At 44.0% G+C, this 24,779-nt stretch overlaps 2 protein-coding genes and 1 pseudogene across 3 annotated transcripts in view; 1 reads left to right on the top strand and 2 right to left on the bottom strand.

Moving 5' to 3' along the window:
- GLB1 (galactosidase beta 1) overlaps positions 1-24,779 on the bottom strand; it is a 112,860-nt gene that overhangs the window by 86,108 nt on the left and 1,973 nt on the right. Inside the window, 1 exon segment of the mRNA XM_023214668.2 lies at positions 1,015-1,184. Within this exon segment, the coding sequence (XP_023070436.1) occupies positions 1,015-1,184 (170 nt within the window).
- LOC111544227 lies at positions 5,969-6,313 on the top strand (annotated as a pseudogene).
- The window catches only part of TMPPE (transmembrane protein with metallophosphoesterase domain), a 6,465-nt gene continuing 1,611 nt past the window's right edge, over positions 19,926-24,779 (bottom strand). The window contains exons 2-3 of one of the 2 annotated variants that reach the window (XR_002732081.2): positions 21,642-23,816; positions 20,456-20,468 (exon numbers count right to left, since the gene is read on the bottom strand). Coding sequence is in view for 1 of the 2 variants with exons in the window: in XM_023214669.3 (XP_023070437.1) it covers positions 22,347-23,708 (1,362 nt within the window). In the remaining variant the exon portion in view is untranslated. Of the gene's footprint in view, positions 23,817-24,779 lie in introns of both variants that reach the window. The other variant, XM_023214669.3, reaches the window with a different exon arrangement.

Consider the following 24,779-nt stretch of genomic DNA (forward strand, 5'->3'; position numbering starts at 1 on the left):
CCCAGCAGAACCACAAAGCCAAACTGGGTTTCAGAAATCTACCTAAGCACAAGGCTTATTCTGTTATTGGGGCTCAGAAAACAATACCCCAAAGTATGGCACCTCGGCATGCTGAGTCCTTTGAACTAAAGGAGATTGGAAGGCCTTAGGAGCAAATCTTCTTTCTCTGACCTCCTGCTCTTCTGTCTCCCACCCCTTCTTCTCCCCTGAAGCAAGTCAAACCAGAATTCCTCCCAGTGTGGGTCATAGAAATTGGAAGCCCTCTCTCCCAAAGCAAGCCACGAAACCTAGAAAGGTCGCCTCTCCCTTCTCCCTTCTAGACCCTCATTGCAGAGGGGTCCTGCTCCATACCCAGAAGGAAGGAATGCCACCCAGAAAGGCCAAGAAGTATCCTTTGAGGCAGGCCTTATGGGGTTTCCCGCTTCAGTCTACTACCACTAGGTCAGAACCTTTCACAGAATCTAAGTGTAAAAAGGTTTCCTTGGGTCTTCTTTTCTGAAGACTCTCATGTCAGATAAAACTTACAGATCTGTTATGCTTTTCTCCTGTTAGCCTATCTTTTTGTATGACTACAGCCATACCTGTGCTACAGCTGCCTGCATGCCTTCCCTTCCCTTCAAATACTAGCCAAAGATATGGCCTTGGGCAAATTTCAGTTTCACCAGCTATGAACAGGAACAATAATACCTATCTCAAGGGAATGGAATCATTCGTATAAAGTACCCTGGATCTGGTAAGGCCTCAATCATTGTTACTTCTGTTTGCTTCCCCCATCCTTTGCCTTTTTAAGCTATTTATTTAATGATTTCTGACGATTAAAATTGAAGACTGGAAGAAGTAGTTGATTATTTGAAAAAGGGCAAGTCCAGTTCATGACAAGCCCCTCCCAGAACACCACACTGGACTATTTCCCATTTCTGAGCAATCAAATAGCCACCCTGAGAAATACAGTTGTATCCTCTCTCCAGAGTGAGTGTTCAGGCCTAGGTGACAGCCATGTGCCCTCCTACTTACGTCTGGATGGTGTTCAGCCCAGCCATCTTCATCTTCAGCAGCCGGTCCTTCCAGTAGAAGCGGGGGACGCGGGAGTAGTGAATGCTTCCTGAGATGTAGCGAAACGGCTGGCCATCCTTGAGGAAGCGGTCCTGGCTATAGGCAATTTCAAACACCCTCCGGGTGGCATTCTACAGAGCAAGGATGGGGTCACATGAGAACTTTCACCTTCTGCATTTCAGAAGCCGATCCTCTGACAGTGGCAAGTGACTCTCCGCCTATTTAATTTATATAATGTGCTGATGGACTTAATGCTTGTTTTCTGAGCTATCATAGAAACCATTGCTAAGCCAGGTCCACCAGGGGTACTCAGGTAAGAGAAATTATCAAAGAGGATCCACATGCAGGATTCCATAAGGCTCAGCTTCTAGAGGCCAGCACCGAGCTGACAATCAGTGGCTGAGATGATATTCCACTGTGCTGTTCACGGGGCTGGAGAACACACACACACACACACACACACGCCCTTGTTGCTGTGACCTGCCTGAGCACTGGATGCACCTCGACAGTAATGTCACTGGGATAACCAAGACCCATTAAGAAAATTCTAAGTGTAAAATACAGGACAAAAAGCAACGGGTTAAAACTCCAGAGCCCCAGCCGGGCGCGGTGGCTCAAGCCTGTAATCCCAGCACTTTGGGAGGCCGAGACGGGCGGATCACAAGGTCAGGAGATCGAGACCATCCTGGCTAACACGGTGAAACCCCGTCTCTACTAAAAATACAAAAAAACTAGCCGGGCGAGGTGGCGGGCGCCTGTAGTCCCAGCTACTCCGGAGGCTGAGGCAGGAGAATGGCGGAAACCCGGGAGGCGGAGCTTGCAGTGAGCTGAGATCTGGCCACTGCACTCCAGCCCGGGCGGCAGAGCAAGACTCCGTCTCAAAAAAAAAAAAAAAAAAAACTCCAGAGCCCCGACGCCCCATCATAGGTATTGCGTGAATCCCAGAGTGACCTAGGTAAGTCCCGTCTCTAACCCTACCTCTCTTCATCCGTAACTATCCAGGGTATTGAATTAAAAGAACTTTAAGGCAGTATTTTTCGAATTGTGGGGGGTGACCTGATTTGTGAATAATAAACTCATTTTTGGTGGCAATAAGCACCTTTTAAAAATGAAAGAATTGTCCAGGCATGATGGCTCATGCCTGTAATCCCAGAACTTTGGGAGGCCGAGGCAGGTGGATCACCTGAGGTCAGGAGTTCAAGACCAGCCTGGCCAACATGGTGAAACCCCATCTCTACCAAAAATGCAAAAATTAGCCAGGCATAGTGGTGCACGTCTGTAATCCCAGCTACCTGGGAGGCTGAGACACGAGAATCACTTGAACCCAGGAAGCAGAGGTTGCAGTGCGCTGAGATCACACCAGTGCACTCCAGCCTGGGCAACAGAGCAAGACTCTGTCTCAAAAAATAATAATAATAAAATAAATAAAAATAAAAATCAAAGAATAGCAGGCACAGTTGCTTATGCCTGTAATCCTAGCACTTTGGGAGGCCAAGGCTGGAGGATCGCTTGAACTAAGGAGTTCGAGACCAGCCTAGGCAACTCAGCAAGGCCTCACCTCTACAAAAAAAAAAAAAAAAAAAAAAAAAAAAGCAGGCATGGTGGCACACACCTATGGTCCCAGCTACTTGTGAGGCTGAGGTGGAAGGACTGCTTGAGCCCAGAAGGTTGAGACTGCAGTGAACCGTGTTCATGCCACTGCGCTGCAGCCTGGGTGACAGAGCAAGACACTTGTCTCAAAAAAAAAAAAAAAAAGGGCAAGAAAGAATATAGAGGCCGGGTGTGGTGGCTCACGCCTGTAATCCCAGCACTTTGGGAGACTGAGGCGGGTGGATCATGAGGTCAAGGGATCGAAACCATCCTGGCCAACATGGTGAAACCCCGTCTCTACCAAAAATAAAAAAATTAGCTGGGCATGGTGGCACACGCCTATAGTCCCAGCTACTCGGGAGGTTGGGGCAGAAGAATCGCTTGAACCGGGGAGGTGGAGGTTGCAGTGAGCCAAGATCATGCCATTACACTCCAGCCTGGCAACAGAGCGAGACTCCGCCTCAAAAAAAAAAAAAAAAGAAAGAGAGTATATTACACATAGTAAAGTATTACTTTTTAAAACTTTTGTTATATATACATATGTGGAGTTGCATAAGTATGCACGTATATTTGGTTGCAATGTAAGATTTATTTCTATCAAGCAAAATTTTAAGAAGCACTGTTTTTGGGTCACTTCAGGAGCTAAAATGCTAGGATTTTGAAAGGCAAGACCTCAACCGGTGGTAGGGGTTGGGGTTCCACTTTAAGCCGAGTGGAACACTGCCCTCTGGTGGATAAGGTAGCAACAGGCCACAGGTGCCAATAGAACCAGGGTTTTAAGAAGCCATCTAACTAGTGCTCTCCATTATGGGTCAGATTCCCTGTGCATCTTTAGGCTTTCGAAGGTCACAATACTAGCTTTAGTCACAGTAACATCATAGTCCATGGTGGCTTTGGGGGTTACCCTTGAAGCTGTATTTGGAAGCAGCTGTGGCAGCATGAGTCCTACATCACACATGCCTGAAATCTAACCGGGGAGTTGAAGTTAAACAACTCAGAGAAGAATTCATAGGGGCAAACGGAGAGCTTTACTGCATGTGAATTACATCTCAATAAAGCTACATAAACACAAACACATAACTAATTTAGGAATCATTTTTAAAAGGGCAAGTCTCAATTTAACATCAATTTATTCTTCTAGTAAATAAGGCTTTCATTTCTGTTCAAAGGAAAAGTCTCCTAAACTCACAAAAATATAAAAATTATTTCTTACACCAGGTGCCTCAATAGATGCTCTTGGAAACATTCTTATAGTATATACATGGCTACGTGTCAAAGAAGGGTTCCCCACAAGTTTCCTAAGTTCAAAGGTGGCCCATGAGGTGGGAACATTCATCAGACAGGTAGAAAGGAGGTCAAGCAACTTCTGGCAGAATTGGGAAAAGGGTAGAGCTGTTTGAAATCCACCTAAGTGAAAGAGTTCAGAGGAGCAGAAGATAAGGCTGGAAAAAAATGATGGTGGGAGACAATGGAATCTGGCCTTTGTCCCATACATGGTGAGACACTGTCTCTACCCTCCAATGACCTCAAAGTGCAGTCTAAATAGCTCCCCACCATTCACTGACAAATATAATATTACCAAGCACCTATTATGTGCTGAGTAATCACAGAAAAGAACCACACAGATGTGGCCACAACCCATATGAAGCTTCCATCTAGCCTGGAAGAAACCCAAGGGTTAACACAGTGAGGTCGAGGCGGTACAGTAAGGGTTAGAGCAGAATGCTGCAGCAGAAATAAATGGCAGGGAACCCAGGGATGGCGGGGTGGAGGGGAGGGGCAAGGGCAAGTTTCTCAAAGGAAGAAACACCCCAAACTGTGTTTCTCAATCTTGGCTGCACGGCAAAATCACCTGTGCAAGGTTTTAAAAATAGCAAAGTTCTTTGGGAGGCCGAGGCGGGCAGATCACGAGGTCAGGAGATCGAGACCATCCTGGCTAACATGGTGAAACCCCGTCTCTACTAAAAATACAAAAAAAAAAAATTTAGCCGGGCATGGTGGAAGGTGCCTGCAGTCCCAGCTTCACGGGAGACTGAGGCAGGAGAATGGTGTGAACCCGGGAGGCAGAGCTTGCAGTGAGCCAAGATCACGCCACTGCACTCCAGCCTGGGCAACAGTGCGAGACCCTGTCTCAAAAAAAAAAAAAAAAAGCAAAGTTGACCTCACCCGCAGACATTCAGGTTTTAATCGGTCTTGGGAGGAACCCAGACACTGGAATTTCTTAAAGCTGCCTAGATGATGTAATGTGCAGGCAAAATTGAGAACCACTGGCCTGAGCCAAGGCCTAGGATGAAGTGAAGTTAGCCATGGGGAAGGTGACACAGATGGAGAAAACAGTGTGTGCGAGGCCTGGGACAGGGAGGGCAGGACTACAGGCCAGGAGCCACACAGCCTCAATACAGATAAAACATGGCAGCTGCTGAGGCGGAGGAGGAGGCCAGGGCCAGATCCAGTGAGCCCTGAAGTCCAGATTCAAGGGCCCGGACTTTATGCTGAGAGCCATGGAGAACAACTGAAATGAAAGAAAGATAGGACCAGATATGTGTTTTCAAATGTTTGGCTTTTTCCTGAATGGGCAAAAAAGGCAGAAGAGATGTGGCTGTGGCCCATGGTGGTGACAATGAGGTGGACAGGAAGCGGAAGGAGGAAATTACAGGACGGTGGCCAGTTAGATGTCAGGCACAGGCGCAAACCTGAAGAGGCTCCTACTGTTCTTGGGGAGAAATTTGAGTGTCAAAATGAGGGGGGGAGAGAGAGAGAGACAGAGAGCGAGCGAGCGAGCATGTGAAAGACTTAAGAGATACATCAATAAAAAAAATATGACTACGTGTATATTAACACCCATCAGTTCATCGTAATACACAATGAGAAAAAATACATTGGTCACCTTTGGAGACTGCTCGAGTACCAACTCATTACTCTGAAAAGTGATAAATACAGAGAAAGAGCCAAGCAGTTTACTTCCCCTTCACATAAAAGCAGTATTTCAGGGTTACCAAAACACTGACAATGGAAAATTCTGCACTGGATCCCAGTTAATTAAATATAGAAGGGCCCGGACACAATGGCTCATGCCTGTAATCCCAGCAATTTGGGAGGCCGAGGCAGGAGAATTGCTAGAGCCCAGGAGTTCAAGACCAGCCTGGGGAACATGGCAAGACCCTGTCTCTACAAAAAAAAAAAAAAAAAGCTAACAAAATTAGTGTCTCCTTCATCCACCTCTGCCGCCTCCTTCTTCTTCCACTCCTGGTGCTGTTTATGTACTCATTCGGTGCAGACTTGGTACCTCTTTTGTGAAGTGGCAGCTGAGACTCCGGCGCTTGCCATGGCAGACAAAAAGCCCAAGGAAAGAATCAAGACTGAGAACAATGATCATATTAATTTGAAGGTGGCGGGACAGGAGGGTTCTGTGGTGCAGTTTAGGATTAAGAGGCATACATCACTTAGTAAACTAATGAACAGCCTACTGTGAATGATAGGGATGGTCAATGAGACAGATCAGATTCCAATTTGACAGGCAACCAATGAAAGAGACACACCGCCTCAGCTGGAAATGGAGGATGAAGATACAACTGATGTGTTCTACCAGCAGACAGGGGTGTCTACTAAAAAGGGAACCTCCCACTTCAGAACTCTGTTCTTTACAGACCAAGATTACATTCTCAATTAGAAAACTGCAATTTGGTTCCACCACATCCTGACTACTACAGTATAGTTTTCTCTATTCTTTCATTTCCCCTTTCCCCATTCCTTTATTGTACATAAAGTAACTGGTATATGTGCACAAGTATATTGCTTTTTTTTTTTTAACTAAACAGCCAATGGTACGTTTTGACTGATATCAAGTGGAGATGGGATGGCGAAAAATACCGATTCTGTTAAAATACTCCCTTTTCTTCATTAGTGGCATGCTCATTCCGCTCTTATCTTTATATTTCAGTAAGTTATTTGGCAGTTTTAATAAAAAAAAAACCATAAAAATTTTGCATACCCTTGTTCAATTGTAGAATGTTAATGTTTTTCATTTATCATTGTAAAACCAAGAACAATTTTATAACTTCATTGTACATAGCTGTTACATGTAGGACAGTATGTCTTTAAGTAGGGATAAATTAGTCTAAAAAAAAAGGAATCCTAGATAGTTTTTCCTTCAAGTCAAGAAGCTTGTTGTTTAAATTTCTTGTTTAAAATAAATAAACAAACAAACAATTAGCCAGGTGTGGTGGCAGGCACCAGTAGTCTTAGCTACTCAGGAGGCTGAGGCAGGAAGATTGCTCGAGCCTAGGAAGTCAAGGTGATGGTGAGACTTGATGGTGCCACTGCACTTCAGCCAGGTGACAGAGAGAGACCCTGTCTCAAAATAATAATAAATGCAGAAGGAATAAAAGCATCTGAAAAACACCTCTTTCCCAACACTTAATGAAATGGATTTAAGCTATAATCAATAGATGCTAAAACCATTAGAAACACTGATGGAAATTGTGTGAAGAACTGGGCATATTTTTTTGCACTCCATCTGCTCAATTTCAGCCTCAATAAAAGTGGAATAGCCAGACATCATGTCATGTTATGATTTAACACGAAGTACAGTCTCACCTAGAAAGTGGTCCTCACTATTGAATTAAAATCACAATTGAACCCAAATCTAACAATACCATAAGGAAGCAAAAAGCCAAATCCAAAATGTGGGACATTTTAAAAGTCCAATGATTCAGTTGTTTCAACAAATCAATGGTATCAAAAGAAAGAAAGGGAGTATTATTAGGAAATGAAAGAACTTCAGAGGAATAATGGCCTAATGATTGCATTAGATCATTATATGTGATATGGTATGTGTAATAAGGTATGATATGATATTTGTAATATGACATGATATGATATTCATTAGGTCAGCATGAACCTGGTTTGGATCCTAATTCTTTTATTTTTATTACTTTTTATTATTATAATTTTTTAACATTTTTTGGATACAGGGTCTTGCTCCGTCACCCAGGCTGGAGTGCAATGGCTCAATCACATCTCGTTGCAGTCTTGAACTCCTGGGTTCAAGTGATTCTCCTGCCTCAGCAAACTATGGCATATGTATATGATGGACTACTACTCAGCAATAAAAAAGAACAACTACTGGTATTTGTAATAATGTACATAAATCTCAAAAATGTTGAGAGAAAGAAGCCTTACACAATTGGGTTCATACTGCATGAACCTATTTATATGAAGTCCTGGGAAAGGCAAATCTAATCCATGGTGGGAGAAAAAAATCAGAATAGTTAACTCTGGGAGAGTGGAGGCAGGTATTGCCTGGGAAGGGACATGAGGGAATTTTCTGGGGTAATGGTAATGTTCTATAGCTAGATAAGGGTTTTGGATTATGCAGATGTAGGCATTTGTTAAAACTCATCAAATGGTATGTTTAAGATACGTGCATTTCATTGTATGTAAATTTTATCTTGGGGTTAAAAGGGGCTATTAACAAACACTGACTGCTAGTTAATAATATGCCTGCTGAAGTATTTATTTTAGCAAGAGGAGGGCACTGATATCTGCAACTTATTTTGAAATGCATCCAAAAAATAAGATGAATTGATAGATGGAGGGATGGACTGATAGTAATATGTTAACAGTATAATGTTTCAACTCTCTCTGAAAATTTTTCCTAGCAAAATGTTGACACAAATAAAAATGCAGACTGACAAAATGAATTATGGTTTATACTGTATGTGTATTGTACATGCATGTTTGTATATATACAAATACACACACATGATCAAACGTATGCAGCTCTGGAGAGTATGCAGCCCTTGCCATTGTGAAATGGTCTCCGATGGATATAAGGTGAAGGCAGAGAAGGAGAGTTTTTTGTTTTTGAGACAGGGTCTTTCTTGCTCAGTTGCTCTGGCTGGAGTGCAGCAGCATGATCATGGCTCACTGCAGCCTTGACCTCCTGGGCTCAAGTGATCCTCCCACCTCAGTTCCCAAGTAGCTGGGACCACAGGGTCGTGCCACCATGCTCAGCTAGTAATTTTCAAATTTTCTGTAGAGACAGGATCTCACTATGTTGCCCAGGCTGGTCTCCAACTGCTAGCCTCAAGCAATCTTCCCACCTCACGATCCCAAAGTTGTGGGATTACAGGCATGAGCCATTGTGCCCAGCCTGAAAGGTGTTTTTTTGGTTTTTTGGTTTTTTTTTTTTTTTTGAGATGGAGTTTCACTCTTGTGGCCCAGGCTGGAGTGCAACGGCGCAGTCTCGGCTCACTGCAACCTCCGCCTCCCCGGTTCAAGCGTTTCTCCTGTCCTAGCCTCCTGCCCCCACGCCTGGCTAATTTTTGTACTTTTAGTAGAGACGGGGTTTCACCACGTTGGCCAGGCTGGTCTCGAGCTCCTGACCTCAGGTGATCTGCCCTCCTCGGCCTCCCAAAGTGCTGGGATTACAGACGTGAGCCACCACACCTGGCCTTGAAAAGGATTTTAAAAACATGCCTACATCAGCTGTAGCTCTGTGAATGGTCTTGTGCAAGCTCAGTATGCTTTGTGCTGATTGTCTCAACTCACACTCAGATCTCAAGTCTTTTTGCCTTCCTGCCCCAACACTGGGGGAATGGGTTCAGCCCAGAAGTCCAGGGGCACTGGGTAGTCCATGCCCCTGGGGGCAACCTTCAGCCAATGAGGGACAAAGAGGGTGGAGAACTGCATTCTCTTGTCTTTTAGGCAAATAATTCTGGAGACACTTTGTGCACTTTTCAGGAAGTCTCAGAAGAATCATGTCCTGGTTCCCAGAGTGATAACCCTGATATGCATTCTGACCCAGGCTGTCCCTTCTTTCCACCTGTCCCTCGCTCCTATGCTCTTGGATCACTTCTCAAACCACCTGCACCCAATGTTCTGCTTCTAGTGGGACCCAAAGTATGACAATTGGTACCAGGAGTGGCCTCAAGAGCAGATCATCAGGATGTGAGTCTGCACCTTGTTGTCTCATGAATGTCAAATGGCAAGAACCCTATAGCTGGTGCTAAGGGGCGTGGCAATGCCTCAAAGACAAATACCAAGTCCCTCAACTATGCGGGACCGGGAGGAGGCATGGAGAGAAGGGGAGCAGTCGGTATCTGCACTGGCTCCACCCCTGGAGCGGGGCAGAGGTGGGGGTTTCTGGTCATTGAAAAGAGTGTGAGGTTAGCTGGCTTTTAGTAAGTGATTTGGAAGCTTTAAAGACAGTGACTGTTTGATGGGCTCAGGTGAGCCATCCGCTCAGGGCATCCTATGAATGTCAGAGGCTTCTGTGGCAGTGTTTAAAGAGACTCACATCTCCAGCCAGAAAAGTAAGACCTAACCATGGGGGTCACTGAGAATGGATCCTGAGGGGGAAAATCCCAGGCCAGATATGGGGAAGTTACTGGTAGGGTGTATTCTCCCATGACCCATATTCTATTGGTAAGAGCCCAGTCTCTATGCTGTTGGGAGGATCCTTGGAACCTAGACATGACACTGGTTAACAGGAAATGAGGTGAGGATGCCAGGACTGCATCCTGAGAAAGGTATGGAATGGCTCAAGAGGTGGGAATGTAAAAAGGATGACCAGAGACCCCACTACCTGGCTCTATTCCCCAGGAGAGCCCAGAGAACTCTCCCTTCAGGAAGGAAGGCACTGGTGAGGAGGGCCCTGGCATGCTTGGGAAGCCCATCCTCTGCAGGCAAGAATGACGGGGGATGCTGCCATGGCAAAGGATGCTCTAGTGTCACTGGGGTTGATGAGGTTCTGGCATAACCAACGTGGGACCGCTTAACCATCAGAAGCAGGAAGGCACAATTACCACAACGACCAGCAAGGTCACAGTGGCAACCAGGGTGTGCTGACCTGTGGACCAGGAGCGACCTTACCCAGTGGCTCACAAGCCACACATTTCTGTGGGGTGAGATGGCCAGGCAATCGGCAAGAGTACTGCTTGACATATTTAAAAACTTGTGAGCAAAAGGCTGATGTCAACAGCTGCATGGAAAATTGAGACTCCTACATCCAATTCCCAGCTTTGAGCCAGTTCTCCAACATACAGTCAACAAAATTTGACTAAAGGAAAGGCTGGATGGATCCCCTTGAGGAAGGTCCCTATAACACCACCCCAAGTCCACACAGTGAATATTCCTCCAGTCCTTGCCAACAAGATTCAGGGTAACTGTGTCCTAAGAAAAGGGGCACCCCAAGGCCACCCCCTTCTGAGGACTGTTGGATACAGTGTGAACTGATATGGTAGCACCAGGGAACCTGAAATGCCATCACTCTCCCTTATCGCTCTTAGGGAGGCCAGGGATAAAGGGAGCCTTGGCCCCATTCCTTTTCACAGAGAGTCCAACCAATCAGAGGATCCGTCACACGGTTATTTCCCTGGCTCTGAGCTCAAAGTGGGATGGTTTTACATAATGGCCTGCAGAACCCTCATCATGAGTAGGAGCCACCATGGATCAAGGGGAAGCTCTGGAACTGCCCACTCCCCACTCCCACTCAAGATAAATCTGAAGCAAGACCACAATCCTCTGGGAATTGTAGCTATGAGTGCCCCCTCCACAAAGACTTAAAGATCATTTCCATCATGTTCATTCAAATCGCCCGTGAGCCTCTGCCAGAAAAAACAGATCATGGTACATGACGGTGGCCACTTAATTAACTGAGTAGTAGCTCCAACAGCAGCTACCACGTGGCTGTGGGATTACCACTGGGACAGAACAACATAGCCTCTGATATTTGGTTTGCAATTAATGTTCTAATCTTTTCAAATCCTACTGATAAAAAGGATTGAAAACAGTTTGTGAGTGGGCAGGACAGCAGTATATTCTCCCTCTTGCCTGGGGCTGTGTCCACTGCCCTGCTGTATCACACGAGACCTGGACTGTCTGTGCATTCATGGACTGTCATGGTCTGAGACATGAACACCACACCATGTTATTTGAACCAGGTGAGCAGGGGACATGTCTCTGAAACAAAAACCTAGAAAAGCCACAGAGAGGGGATCGAGATGAACAGTTGCAGAAGCAGTATCAGCTAAAAGGCAGCTCATCATTGTTGACTGTCACAACCAAAGTAAACAGGGACAGTCCACTTCACGGACCCAAGGTGACCCCTCTCAAAAGTTACGGACCTAAGAAGATCCCACCTAAAGAGCCAGCTTCCTTTGGGCTTCCCCTGAGCTGTGGCACCACTGACAGGAGATGATCAAAAAAAGTGGCAGTGGGCCAGGTACGGTGGCTCACGTCTGTAATCCCAGCACTTTGAGAGGCTGAGGCAGGTGGATCACCTGAGGTCGGGAGTTCGAGACCAGCCTGATGAACATGGCAAAACCTCATCTCTACTAAAAATACAAAAATTAGCTGGGTGTGGTGGCCCATGCCTATAATCCCAGCTACTTGGAGACTGAGGCAGGAGAATCCCTTGAACCTGGGAGGCAGAGGTTGCAGGGAGCCGAGATCATACCACTGCACTCCAGCCTGGGCAACAAGAGCAAAACTCCGTCTCAAAAAAAAAAAAAAAAAAAGTGGGAATAGGAGGAAGAAAGAAGGAAAGGAGGAGGAAAAAGGAGACACAGAGAGAGAAAACTGCCTTCAGAGTGTATTCCCCCCAAATGCAAATAATGCAAGATTTGACCTGAGTGCAAATTCTATCCTTCTAAATGAATTGGCGCAGGAATGCAATACTGAAGACACATACTTTTATTTCATACTTGCAGGAGAGTGGAAGCATCAGTATTTAGTGCATGAGGTCACAGAAAACTTATAAAAAGCAATTCTGAACAAACCAAAATTCGTAACTTGTCAAGGCCCCCCATTAACGCATCCAATACTGGAGGGAAAAAACCCAGCAGTACAAACAAAACACCAAATACATATCAGGAACCTAATACTGGCCAATGTAATTTTAAAAAAGTTATTTATTCAGGTTAGATTATTTCAGTAATAAATAAGCATCTCTTTTAAAACAAAAATTAAACACAACACAATATTGACATCATTAGGTAATGTGAACCCCCCCAAGTTCCCTAATCCCCAGGACTAAAAATAATTATATTTGTATTACTTGTGCACATTCCTTGACTAAAGAAATAAAAGAAGCCCAGTGACATCGCAGATTCTGGGTCATGCTGATTATGTGAAGATGATCTGTCTTCAGGTCCCTCAGTGTAACTCTGGTAAGCACCCACCTACTAAGCAGATCTTAATCCCCAGCACCCTACACACCCCTACAACTCACCCTAGAGACTCAAGGGCGTGGGGGATTCCTGACACAAGCTGTTCAGCTCCAGGATGGCAGAGACCCAGTCCTCTTAGCCTGCAATAACCCTGGGGCTGAGGGAACATGGATAGAGGCAAGGGGAGAGGGAAGGGGCTGGAAGGCTATTTGCATACCATGGACTTCTCAGACCCCTCAGTTCATAGAACATAGAGAAAGAGAAGAAATGTTTCAGGTGACTATGGGTCAAACTCTGATTATGTCAGAGCTAAGAGCCTTCCAAACACCACATGTCATGGAAGCACCATTCCATCAGATAGGCTGGAGAAGGAAAGCAGGTGCAAGCAATGGTGATAATCTATATGGAGACGGAGGAATCTGTGGATAATCTGCTCTAGCTTATGCTTTCAATTTTTATTAACTTTATTTTTTCATGCCTGTCTTGTGCCAAAAACATTTTTGTTCAGCATTCCAAAAGACTGGATAAAGAAGGCAAATCACAGTGGAAGAGGAGGAGAAGTGAGCACAGCTTTGGACTGATTCCCAATCTTCACGGACTCTGGACATGCACAGATTTAAAATATGTGCCCCCTCATCTCAGAGAAAAGGTAAATGCACAGTTTAAAAAAATAAAAATTAAATTTAAAAATATATAATTTCTTTAAAATTAAAAACATACAGACCTAACTTTCCACACTACATTGACCATATTTGGCCTAAGGATAAAAATACAGCTTAAATTGCATTCAGGGAAAAAACAAAAGCAAACTGCATTCAGTAGACTTCATCTTAATAACCACATTGACATGACTATTTTGGTTCTGTTATATATGTAGTAAGATAAAAAAAAACTAAGTAACTAAATTAGGTTACTAAGAACCAAATTTTTCAGTATAAAAGAGAAACAGGCTGGGTACAGTGGCTCATGCCTGTAATCCTAGCACTTTGGGAGGTTAAGGTGGGTGGATGGCTTGACCCCAGAAGTTCCAGCCTGGGCAACAAAATGAGATCCCATCTCTATAAAAAAAATAAATAAAAGTTAGCTGGGTATGGTGGCACACGCCTGTGGTCCCACCTACTTGGGAGGCTGAGGTGGGAGGATTGCTTGAGCCCAGAATAGTTGAGGCTGTAGTGAGTAGTGATGGTGCCACTGCAGCCCAATCAGAGTGACAGAGCAAGACTGTTTCAAAAAAAAAAGAGAGAAACAAACATAAAATCAAACAAAATTAAGAACCCCATAATCAGGAGATATAGGAAAATCTCTGTACCTTCCCCTCAATTTTGCTATAAGGCTAAAACTACTCTAAAAAATACAGTTCATTAAAAAACAATAAAATCCATAATATCTCATTTGAATTGGAAATACTAGTACACATTTATGATTTGTTTTTTTCTCCCTAAAAAAGTATTGCATTTCCTAGCAATACCCACAGACACAGTTTGGAAATGATATCAGCAGGCAGCAATCTAATCTAAGCAATCTAACCCATATATTGCCTAAATTGTGGTCTGCAAACATTTCCCACTAAAAGTAACCAGAACTGCTTCTTCAAGAAATTAGTTAATCCAAGTCTGTGGCATAAGATGTACAAAACAGCGCTAGAACTATTAAAACAAACAAACAAACAAAAAACTACTGGGGTCTCATTAAAACAACAAGATGACAGGGCTCCAACCAGCTCAAGTGCAGAGGTTCACACCAGTAATCCCAGCATTTCGGGAGGCTGAGGGCTGCTTGAGGCCAGAAGTTTGAGACCAGCCTGGGCAACACAGAGAGACTCTGTCTCTACCAAAAAAAGAAAAAAAAAAAAAAGAGCCAGGTGTGGTGGTGCGTGCCTGTAGTCCCAGCTACTTGGAGGCCAAAGTGAGTGCATCGCTTGAGCCCAGGAAATTGAGAGTGCAGTGAGTTCCAGTCACACCACTGCACTCCAGACTGAACAACAGAGCAAGACCATGACTCTAAAAAGTAAAAAATGAAAAATGAAAAGGTCCCAACTGGCTAAAGATGGCTATTTTAAGTATTAAAAGATGTAACACTTTGATGAACTAAAAAGCATCAGACATATAAAATATCTAAATATCTAAATTCCTAACAATATTTTCACCCACTCAGAAGAAAAGCTTATTGGTCATTCTTGGAGGCTGCTGTCGTATCAGCTCATTATGCTATAAACTAAGGAATCAAGTGAAAGAATCTAGTATCTGTCTTGCCTTTGTTATAGGCCTTTTCAGAGTAACCACACAATTGATGAGGAGAGTTCTTTGTAAAGGATCCATAACAAGTAAATGCAGGGGAAAAAAGGGTAGAATTTTACGAATCATCATTTTGCAATCTTTAGTGAAATAATGACATTAGGCAACAATCACCAATGACTGCTGAAACATTAAATGGAAAGATAATGAGGAATTTTCTAGTGGAGCGATCAAGCTGACAACACCTGGGCCGACAGGTCAATCTTAGCATCACTGAAGCAATGGTCTTCCTACCCAAAAAGGGAAAAGGCTGAACCTGAATCTATCCAGCCTCTAGCTCTAACCTTTAGAGAGCTTTAGCTCTACGAATTCACAGAAAATATGAACATGTTAAATGACACCAAAATCCAAAATGCATAAAATTTTAAGACATACGACCCAGATAACTTGAACAAATAAATGGTATAAAATAAAGAAAGGGGGATGTTATAGACTCAAGGAAACTGAAGAAACACACCACAGGCAAAATATAGACCTATTTTTCGCCTGTTTCAAACAAAATAACTATAAAAAGACAATTCCGTAAGAAGAAGAAGGAAAAAAAAAACCCAAAGCTAGCAAAAGACAATAAAAGATTAGAGCAGAAATAAACAAAAGAGAATAGAAAGATAGTAGGAAAAAAAAAAAAACAAGTTGGTTTTTGAAAAAAAATCAACAAAATTGAGAAACTTAACTAGATTTAAAAAAAAGAATATATAAATAAACCAGAAATAAAGAGAGGGCATAATAACTGATGCAACAGAAATAAAGGATTGTAAGAGAATAGCATGAACAACTGTATGCCAACAAATTGGATAACCTAGGAGATATGGATAAATTTCTAGACACACCCAGCCCACCAAGACTGAATCATGAAGAAACAGAAAATCTGTACAGACCAATAGCTATTAAAAAGATTGAATCATCCTGGCTAACCCGGTGAAACCCCGTCTCTACTAAAAAAATACAAAAAACTAGCCGGGCGAGGTGGCGGGCGCCTGTGGTCCCAGCTGCTCGGGAGGCTGAGGCAGGAGAATGGCGTAAACCCGGGAGGCAGAGCTTGCAGTGAGCTGAGATCCGGCCACTGCACTCCATCCTGGGCGACAGAGCGAGACTCCGTCTCAAAAAAAAAAAAAAAAAGATTGAATCAATAATCAAAAACCTCAAAGAGGCTGGGCATGGTGTCTCCCGTTTGTAATCCCAGCACTTTGTGAGGCCGAGACAGCCAGATCATTTGAGGTAGGAGTTTGAGACCAGCCTGGCCAACATGGTGAAAACCCGTCTCTACTAAAAATACAAAAATTAGCCGGGCGTGGTGGCGCGTGCCTGTGGTCCTAGCCACTTGGGAGGCTGAGGAAGGAGAATCGCTTGAACCTGGGAGGCGGAGGTTGCAGTGAGCCAAGATCATGCCTCTGCACTCCAGCATGGGTGACAGAGCAAGACTACGTGTCAGCATATGCGCGCGCATACACACACACACACACACACACACACACACACACACACACCTCAAAGAAAAACCTAGAACCAGATGGCTTCACTGGAGAATTCCACCAAACATTTAAAGAAGAATTAATACCAATCCTCCTGAAACTCTTACAAAAGTTGAAGAGAAGGAACATTTCCAAATTTATTCTATGAGACCAATATTATCCTAATACCAAAGCCAGACAAATACATTACAAGAAAACTACAGTATAATAATATTCCTGGTGAATATTGATGTAAAAATCCTCAACAAAATACTAGCAAACTGAATTCAACAATGCATTAAAAGGATTATATACTATGATCAAGTGGGATTTATTCCTAAAATGCAAGAATGATTTAACATATAAAAATCAATCAATGTAATACACCAAATTAACAGAATAAAGGGCAAAAACCACATGATAATCTAAATTGAGGCAGAGAAAGCATGACAAGATTCAACACCCTTTCATGATTTAAAAAAACCCAACAACTCAACAAATGCAAAATAGAAGAAAACTACCTCCACATCATAAAGTCCACATGTGAAAAGCCCATAGCTAACATCATACTCAATAGTGAAAGACTGCAAGCTTTTCCTCTAAGATCAGGAACAAGACAAGATGTCTGCTTTTGCCACGTCTACTCAAATAGTTTTGGAAGTCCTAGTCAGAGCAACTAGAAATAAAAGGCATTCAAATTAGAAAGGGGATGTAAAATGATCTGTTTGCAGATGACATAATCTTAGATGAAGGAAATCCTAAAGATTACACACACACACACACAAAACTGTTAGAACTAATAAATGAATTCAGCAAAGTTGCAGGATACAAAAGCAACACACCAAAATCAGTTGCATCTCTATACACTAAAAATGAACAATCCTAAATGGAATTTTAAAAAATTCCATTTAAAAAAGCATCAAAAAGAATAAAATACTTAGAAATAGGCCTAACTAAGGTGAAAGACTACACTGAAAACTACAAAACACTGTTAAAAGAAATTAAAGAAGACACAAACAAATGGAAAAAACATCCTATGTTCATGGAGTGGAAGATTCATATTGTTAAGATGTTCATACTACCCAAAATGATTTACAGATTCAACACAATCCCTATAAAAATCCCAATAGCATTTCTTGTAGAAATAGAAAAATTTATCCTAAAATTCATACAGAATCTAAACAGACACCAAATAGACAAAACAGTCTTGAAAAAGAAGAGCAAAGTTGAAAGACTCGTATCTCCTGATTTCAAAACAAAGCTACAGTAATCAAATAACATGGTAATGGCATAAAGACAGACAAATAGAGCAACGAAAGGAATAGAACACCCAGAAATAAACCCTTGTGTATACGGTCAAATGATTTTCAACAAAGATGTCAAGACCTCTTGATGAGAAAAGGACAATTTCTTCAGAAAACAGTGCTGGGAAATCTGGATATTCACATGCAAGAGAATGAAGTTGGACCCTTATCTTACACCATACACAAAAATTAATTCAATATGGGTTAAAGACCTAAGCATAAGACCCAAAACTATAACACTCCTAGAAGAAAACATGGGAAAAAAAGCTACATGATATTGAACTTGGCAATGATTTTTTGGATATGATGCCAAAAGCACAAACATAAAAGTGAAAATAGAGAAATGGGCCTACATCAGACTTTAAAACTCTGTGCATCAAAGGTCACAATGAGTGAAAAGGCAATGTACAGAACTGAAGAAAATATCTGCAAATTAAATATCTGATAAGGGATTAATACTCAGAATACATAAAGAACTCCTACATCTCCACAACAATAAATTAAATAACCTGATTTAAAGATAGGCAAAGGACTTGAATAGACATTTCTCCAAAGAAGGTATACAAGTGGCCAACAAGCCCATGAAAACACGCTCAACATGGATAAACAAAATGTGGCATAAAAATACAACAGAATATTACTGTGGTCCAGCCTTGAATAGAAATCCAGTCACGTGCCACAACCTTAAGGTCATTATACTGACTGAAACAAGCCCGCCACAAAAAGACAAAAACAGCATGATTTCACTTCTATGAGGTATCTAAAGTAGTCAAAGCCATAGAAACAGAAAATAGAATTGTGGTCACCAGGGGCTGGAGGAAGGGGGAAATGGAGCCTTGTTGCTCAATGGGTATAGAGTTGCAAGATGAAAAAGTTCTACAGATCAATTAGATCAATTTCACAACAATGTGAATATACTTAACACTGTTGAACTGTTCACTTAAAAATGGTTAAGATCAACAACAACAACAAAAAGAACAACAAAAAAAAATGGTTAAGATAGTCAATTTTTTGCCACAATAAAAAATATAATTGAGATAATCAGGAAAAACTAAACACTAACTCTTCACACAATTAACTGCATTTGAATCCTATACTCATTTGTGACAGATACAGCTACTTAATACTCAGACAGTGGAAAGAACACTTCTTTAAAGAGGTCGAAAATCTGGCTACTAGCCCCAAATCTCCTAACTAGCTATTAGATGATATTCAAGAATCACTGTTAATTTCATTGGATATGATAATGACATTATAGGTATGCTTTTTGAAAAAGGATTCATACTGAAGTAGTTTTGGGGTAACATTATGTTTTCTATGATTTACCTTAATATACTTGTCAAAAAATAAAGAGTACAAGTGGGGCAGGGGTAGCCGAGAAAGGATGGCAGAATGGTCCTGTCATCCTTGTGAAAGCTGGGAGATAGGTACATGTTCGAAAAGTTTAAAACAAACCAAACAAAATACGACGGGAAAAAAAGCATGGATGAGTATTTGGTAGGAATGGAAGCAGGATTAATTTATTGAGATTTTGTAACAGCATCATATACTACAGATGCTATTGCTAATCTTCAAAAAGCATTGCATTTCAATTTGCATCTAACAGACTAAAAATAAAGAAACAAATGAAATTGAAAGAATGATCAAGCTTCAAGTAATGTTTCTCACCACTTCCCCCAGCCACAAACAAACAAAAAAAAAAGAAGGTCAAAGGTTTAAGAATGTTGAACAGAGGGAATAAAGGTGTCATGGAGTCCTGCCCACCAGGGCCAGAATCTGGACAGTGATGGAGAAATTTCTGCTGGAAAAATGTCCGCCGAGTCAGGAAATACAAACCAGATGTGAGAGGGTGTTGATGTTGTTTCTCAGATACATAGGATGGACCTGTTTTCTTTCTGCTAATAGAAAGCAATCAGTCAAGCAAGGACTTCAGAGTGGATGAAGGGTATATAAGACCACACAATGATGGCATTCAAGAGAAAGAAAAGAGGTAAGGATGCAAAATTAAGTAAAAAAAAAAAAGGACTTCATGAAAGCTAATTTCATCAAGCCCAGGTCACTGAAGAGAAAGATGCAAAATCAAGAGATCAGTGAAATAACACATAACAATGTGAATTAATGTGAGTCAAACATTACCAGTGGCACCAAACAGTGGAAGTGAAATGGCACCATGTAGCCCACCTGGTGAAATCCAAAGCGAGAACTGAAAGGGAGGAAGGATGATTCACAAAATGCAGTCGGGTCACAAGAAAAGTGAGTTTGGAAGGACAGGGAAGAGAGAAAAGAATAAGGAAACCACCAAAGTTTCAACTCAAAGATACATTTTAAACTGCATGGGATGGCCCACTCTCAGTACTGTGGCTGCCTGGGAACAAAGAGGGTGGTCTCCAGATCCCCCAGAACCGCACTATACACCAGGAGAACAAGGAGGAAAGGAAGAAAGCCCCTTTGCCTGCCAGAATGCCCCAGCAGTTGCTGCTTTGACACATCACCGGCCCCAGCAGCAAGCAACTCCTTACCCACTCACATTCCCCAGGACTGGCTGCTTCATGAATCCTCCGGGCACCGGTGCCCAACAGTTCCTTAGCAAGCTCCACTGGAAGGCTGAAAAATTAACACTGAGTGTTCACTGTGCACACTGTGCCATGTGGAACTCATGCACAAGGCTGGATGGATCCCTCCTGACAAAACAATCTTGAGGTAGATGCGATAATTATCCCCATTTTAGGGTTGATGGAAACCAAGGCTCAGTAAGGGAAAGTCACCCACCCACCGCTGCCCAATGAGTGAGTAGCAGGGTTAGCCTCTCCAGTCAAAGCGAGTTTCTTCACTCTTCACTCCCCATGGGAGGAAGACTATCCATCACAAGCCTAAATCACCCAGCAGGAAACTGGCCCAGCCCTGTCTTCTCAGTGAGGCCTTTTCTAACACAGGTGCTTATCTCCATCTCAGGATCAAAGGATCTGTTGCTTCCGGCAAAAGGGCCAGACTATCAGGGTCACTCCGGACATCGTAATCCCTGCCTGGTTTTTCTACGGGTCTAGAAGCCAGCAGGGATGGCCCTATCATTTCGTGGCCAGAGCCCAAGGGCAGCTCTTATAGGGTCAGGCAAGTGGGTTGAAGCCAACTAGCAGGAAGAACAGTCTCTGCATTCCACAGCCAGGCCCAAGGAGAGGAGTCTGCAGGCCCTGCCAGAGGCACACAGCACTGCCACTCCCATGCAGGCCTCATCTCCCCCACTGACAGAGTGAACCCGGCTGCTCACAAAAAAATCAAACCCAAACGTGGGGTCGGAGGTGGAGGGTTCCGGTTTCCTGACTCTTCTTCAAATGTAAGACATCCTACACTGAAACTAGCTGACTCCCTTCCAGGTTCTGGTCCATGCCGGTATGGGTAAGTTGAAATCAGCCTCAAGCAAACCACTTAGAAAGAGCACGGGGTCCTAGGCCCTTGTTCGTTCTCTCTGCACTGTGAATTGGTGAACTGCATTTGAATCCTGCGCTCACCTGCAACAGACCACCTGCAACAGACGCAGCTACTTAATCACCACATGGTGGAAAAGCACCGCTTTTACTGGGAGGTAAAAGACCTGGTTTCTAGCCCCAAATCTCCTACACATCTTGTCATACTGCCTGTGCCCTCTCTCTCTTTTTGCCTTGGTTTCCTCATCTCCAAAAAGGGAAAAGCAGCCTGTCCCCAATTAGCTCCCCAAAGGGTTGTATAAAATGAGGCAAGGGAGGCAAAGCCCTCCGAATTCCTAAGCAGCCACGTTCTCACCATCACCGACCACGGCGCCCATCGTTCTCCTCCGCCGACCTTGCCCCCAAAGGCCCAGGAGCACAGACAGTTAATAGCATCCCTCAAGGCCTGGAACAGGAGGAGCTTTGCATTCCAGTAGATTTTGCTGATGCCCTCAATAGAAGTGATCCTGATAGAAGCAGAGGAAAATAAAATATTCTTCTCTAGCAGCCAGAGGGCCCTTCCATCTTGCCTGTTCTCCCAAATTACCTGGCAACACTGCCCCTTCCCCAGAACGGTTCCGGATCAATGATTCTGGAAACCAATTAAGTCCTAAAGACAGTTTTAAAACACCAAGAGAAAAATGCTCCTGCTCCTCCTCGGCCCCACCTTCTAGAGGTATTCCTTTCTAGCAACCCCAAGGGGAGGTTCATCCCTTCGAGCTCTGCAGGAGAAGGTCCCCACTCCACACCACCTGGAAAATAGAGGGGAGTGCTCATATATGTGACCTTAGTGATCTCAGAAGTGCATCAAAAAAAGCAACCGGCCAAGGAAATAGTTAAACCAGCCTGAACATGCCAGGCAGCCCCACCAGGAGTCACTGTTTGAATCAGGCTTGTGACCAAGGGTGTGTAGGCAAGGCTGGGTGGGCAAGGCTGGAGGGGAAAAGCAGGCAAACCCCTCTGAAGCAGGACGGAGGATCGAGGGCAAGGGCAGGGCAGAGGTGCACAGGGCAGGACCGGTTCAGGGAGACCGCCGCAGGATGAGCTCTGTGATCTCTGCCCTGCTACCCAACCTCATGGGTATCCCGTAGTAGGCTGTGCCTGGGCTGACATACACAAATGTAGCCTGGGCCACTTGGTAGAGACCAGCAAAGAAGGGATTCAGGAGATAGGCTGCTACGTTCAAGGGGAAGATCTGCCCAGCATGTGTGTGCCCAGAAAGGATCAGGTTAATATCTGGCCGAGCCTGGAGAGCTCTCTTGGCAGCCAGGGGCTGGTGAGCTAGCAAGATGATTGTGTGGTCTGGGCTGCAGCCCTCCAGGGCCTTGTCAAGATCCATGCCGTGGCCAGAGTAGTGCAGGATGTCTGCTTCAATATCATCCACCCCAGCCAAGCAGATCCAGTCCTCATCCTCACCCCCACCGCCACTGCCACCACCACCACGTTGGGCCCGTGTGGCGGAAATCTTCACGTTCTCATTATGAAGAGGCTGGACATGCAGGGATTCCAGAAGTGCAAACCAGTTGCTGACATCTGACGTGTAGTACTCATGATTGCCTGTGACGAAGTAGGCACCGAGACGTGAATGAAGCTGGCCCAGGGGAGCGACAGCCGTCCGCAGGACCGAGGCTTCCGAGTCGGAGAGGTCACCCACGATCACTGTGACATCTGGTTCCAGCACATTCACCATCCTCACAAACATTTCCATCTTGGTCCTGCCCACTGTGGGGCCCAAGTGAATGTCTGAGAGAAGCACGATCTTGAGGTTGTTCACTGAGGCGGGCAGCTGATGGATGGGCACCTCCACAGTTTTCACAGCAGGGGGCTGTGCAGCATTCAGAATCCCAGCCACGCTGAGCACAGCAGTCACTCCCACTGCCAGGGCAGGCCTGAGCGCCAGCTTCCTTGTCTTGTCAAGGCTGCCCACGACCCTACCACTGCGCCAGGCCAAGAGCTGGTAGGCCTGCTCCATGCCGCTGAGGATGCAGAGGAAGAAGAGCATGATGATGTAAGCACCCAGGCAGGAGTAGGCTGCCAAGGAAAAGAGATAGGGCTCCTCGGCCACTAAAAAGAACATGGTGAAGAAACTGGAATGGGCCAGGGCCAGAAATGCCAGAACCACCACCTTCCAAAGCTGAAAACAGGTTGACTCCGCAGCTGGGGAGTGGCAGAGGTTGCTAACTGTGCTGCGCCAAATGTAGAGGGAGCCAATGAGCAAGAGCGAGTTGACAAACAGGGCAAGCTGCAAGCGAAGCAGCCAACGCCAGGCCCTGAGCTCAAGGCTGTCTGCCAGATATGAGCGGGAGGCGATCATGGACACGAAGACAGTGATGGCAGCCAGGGTGGCCTTCGCGCCTAGGGACAGCTGCCTGAAGATGGCCATTTTCTCTGCTCCTAGGAGGCTCCCCCACCAGTTCTGTGCTGGTGGACTCTGGAAATGAGTTCCTTAGAAAGGACAGTGGCCAAGGAGAGGTTTCCAGGTCAACTCCGCCTGCAACCAGGAACCAGCATCAGCTTTGTGGGATATTAGAGCATCCTTGTACCCATTCAAAACTCAAAGGCCACTTATATCTGCCCAACCCACCTTGAATCCAAGCCACTCAAATACCAGTGAGTTGCTAGCTATACTTTATTATCCAAAAAGAAACTCACAGCATTGTGACATGATGGGCAGTTTTCATTTTCTTACCACATTTTCTATACGTTTAAAGTTTCTCTACAGTGAGCATGCACTTGTTTTACAAAAATGTTCCAAATCAGCGGTATTCAAAGTGCGGTCTAGAGAGAGCCCTTCAGGGGTCCAATTAGTCAAAACTATTTTTATTATAATTCCAAGCCATTACTGCCTTTTCCATTCTCACTCTGTCCTGAGGGTGGAATTTTCCAGAGGTTATGTGACATGTGATATGGCAACAGATTTCATGCAGAAATAAACATGAAAATTTGACCGTCTTCTATTGAGAGACATTGAAAGAGATTTGCAGAAATGTAAAACAGTGCAACTCTTCACCCTAAAATTTGGGGAGAAATACTATTGTTTTTCAAATATATATATTGTTTATTAATGTGTAATGATGTATTATTTCTTAACAAATAGTTTAAAATATTCTCTAGGGCTGGGCACAGTGGCTCATGCCTATAATCCCAGCACTTTGGGAGGCCGAGGCAGACAGATTACCTGAGGTCAGGAGTTCAAGACCAGCCTGGCCAACACGGTGAAACCCTGTTTCTACTAAGAATTCAAAAATTAGCCAGGTATGGTGGCGGGCACATGTAATCCCAGCTACTCGGGAGGCTGAGGCAGGAGAATCACTTGAACCTGGGAGGTGGAAGTTGCAGTGAGCCAAGATCATGCCACTGCACTCCAGCCTGGGCAAAAGAGTGAGGCTCTGTCTCAAAATAAATAAATAAATAAATAAATAAATAAATAAATAAATAAATAAATAAATAAAAG

This window comes from Piliocolobus tephrosceles, chromosome 2 (assembly GCF_002776525.5).
Source record: "Piliocolobus tephrosceles isolate RC106 chromosome 2, ASM277652v3, whole genome shotgun sequence".
Taxonomy (NCBI): domain Eukaryota; kingdom Metazoa; phylum Chordata; class Mammalia; order Primates; family Cercopithecidae; genus Piliocolobus; species Piliocolobus tephrosceles.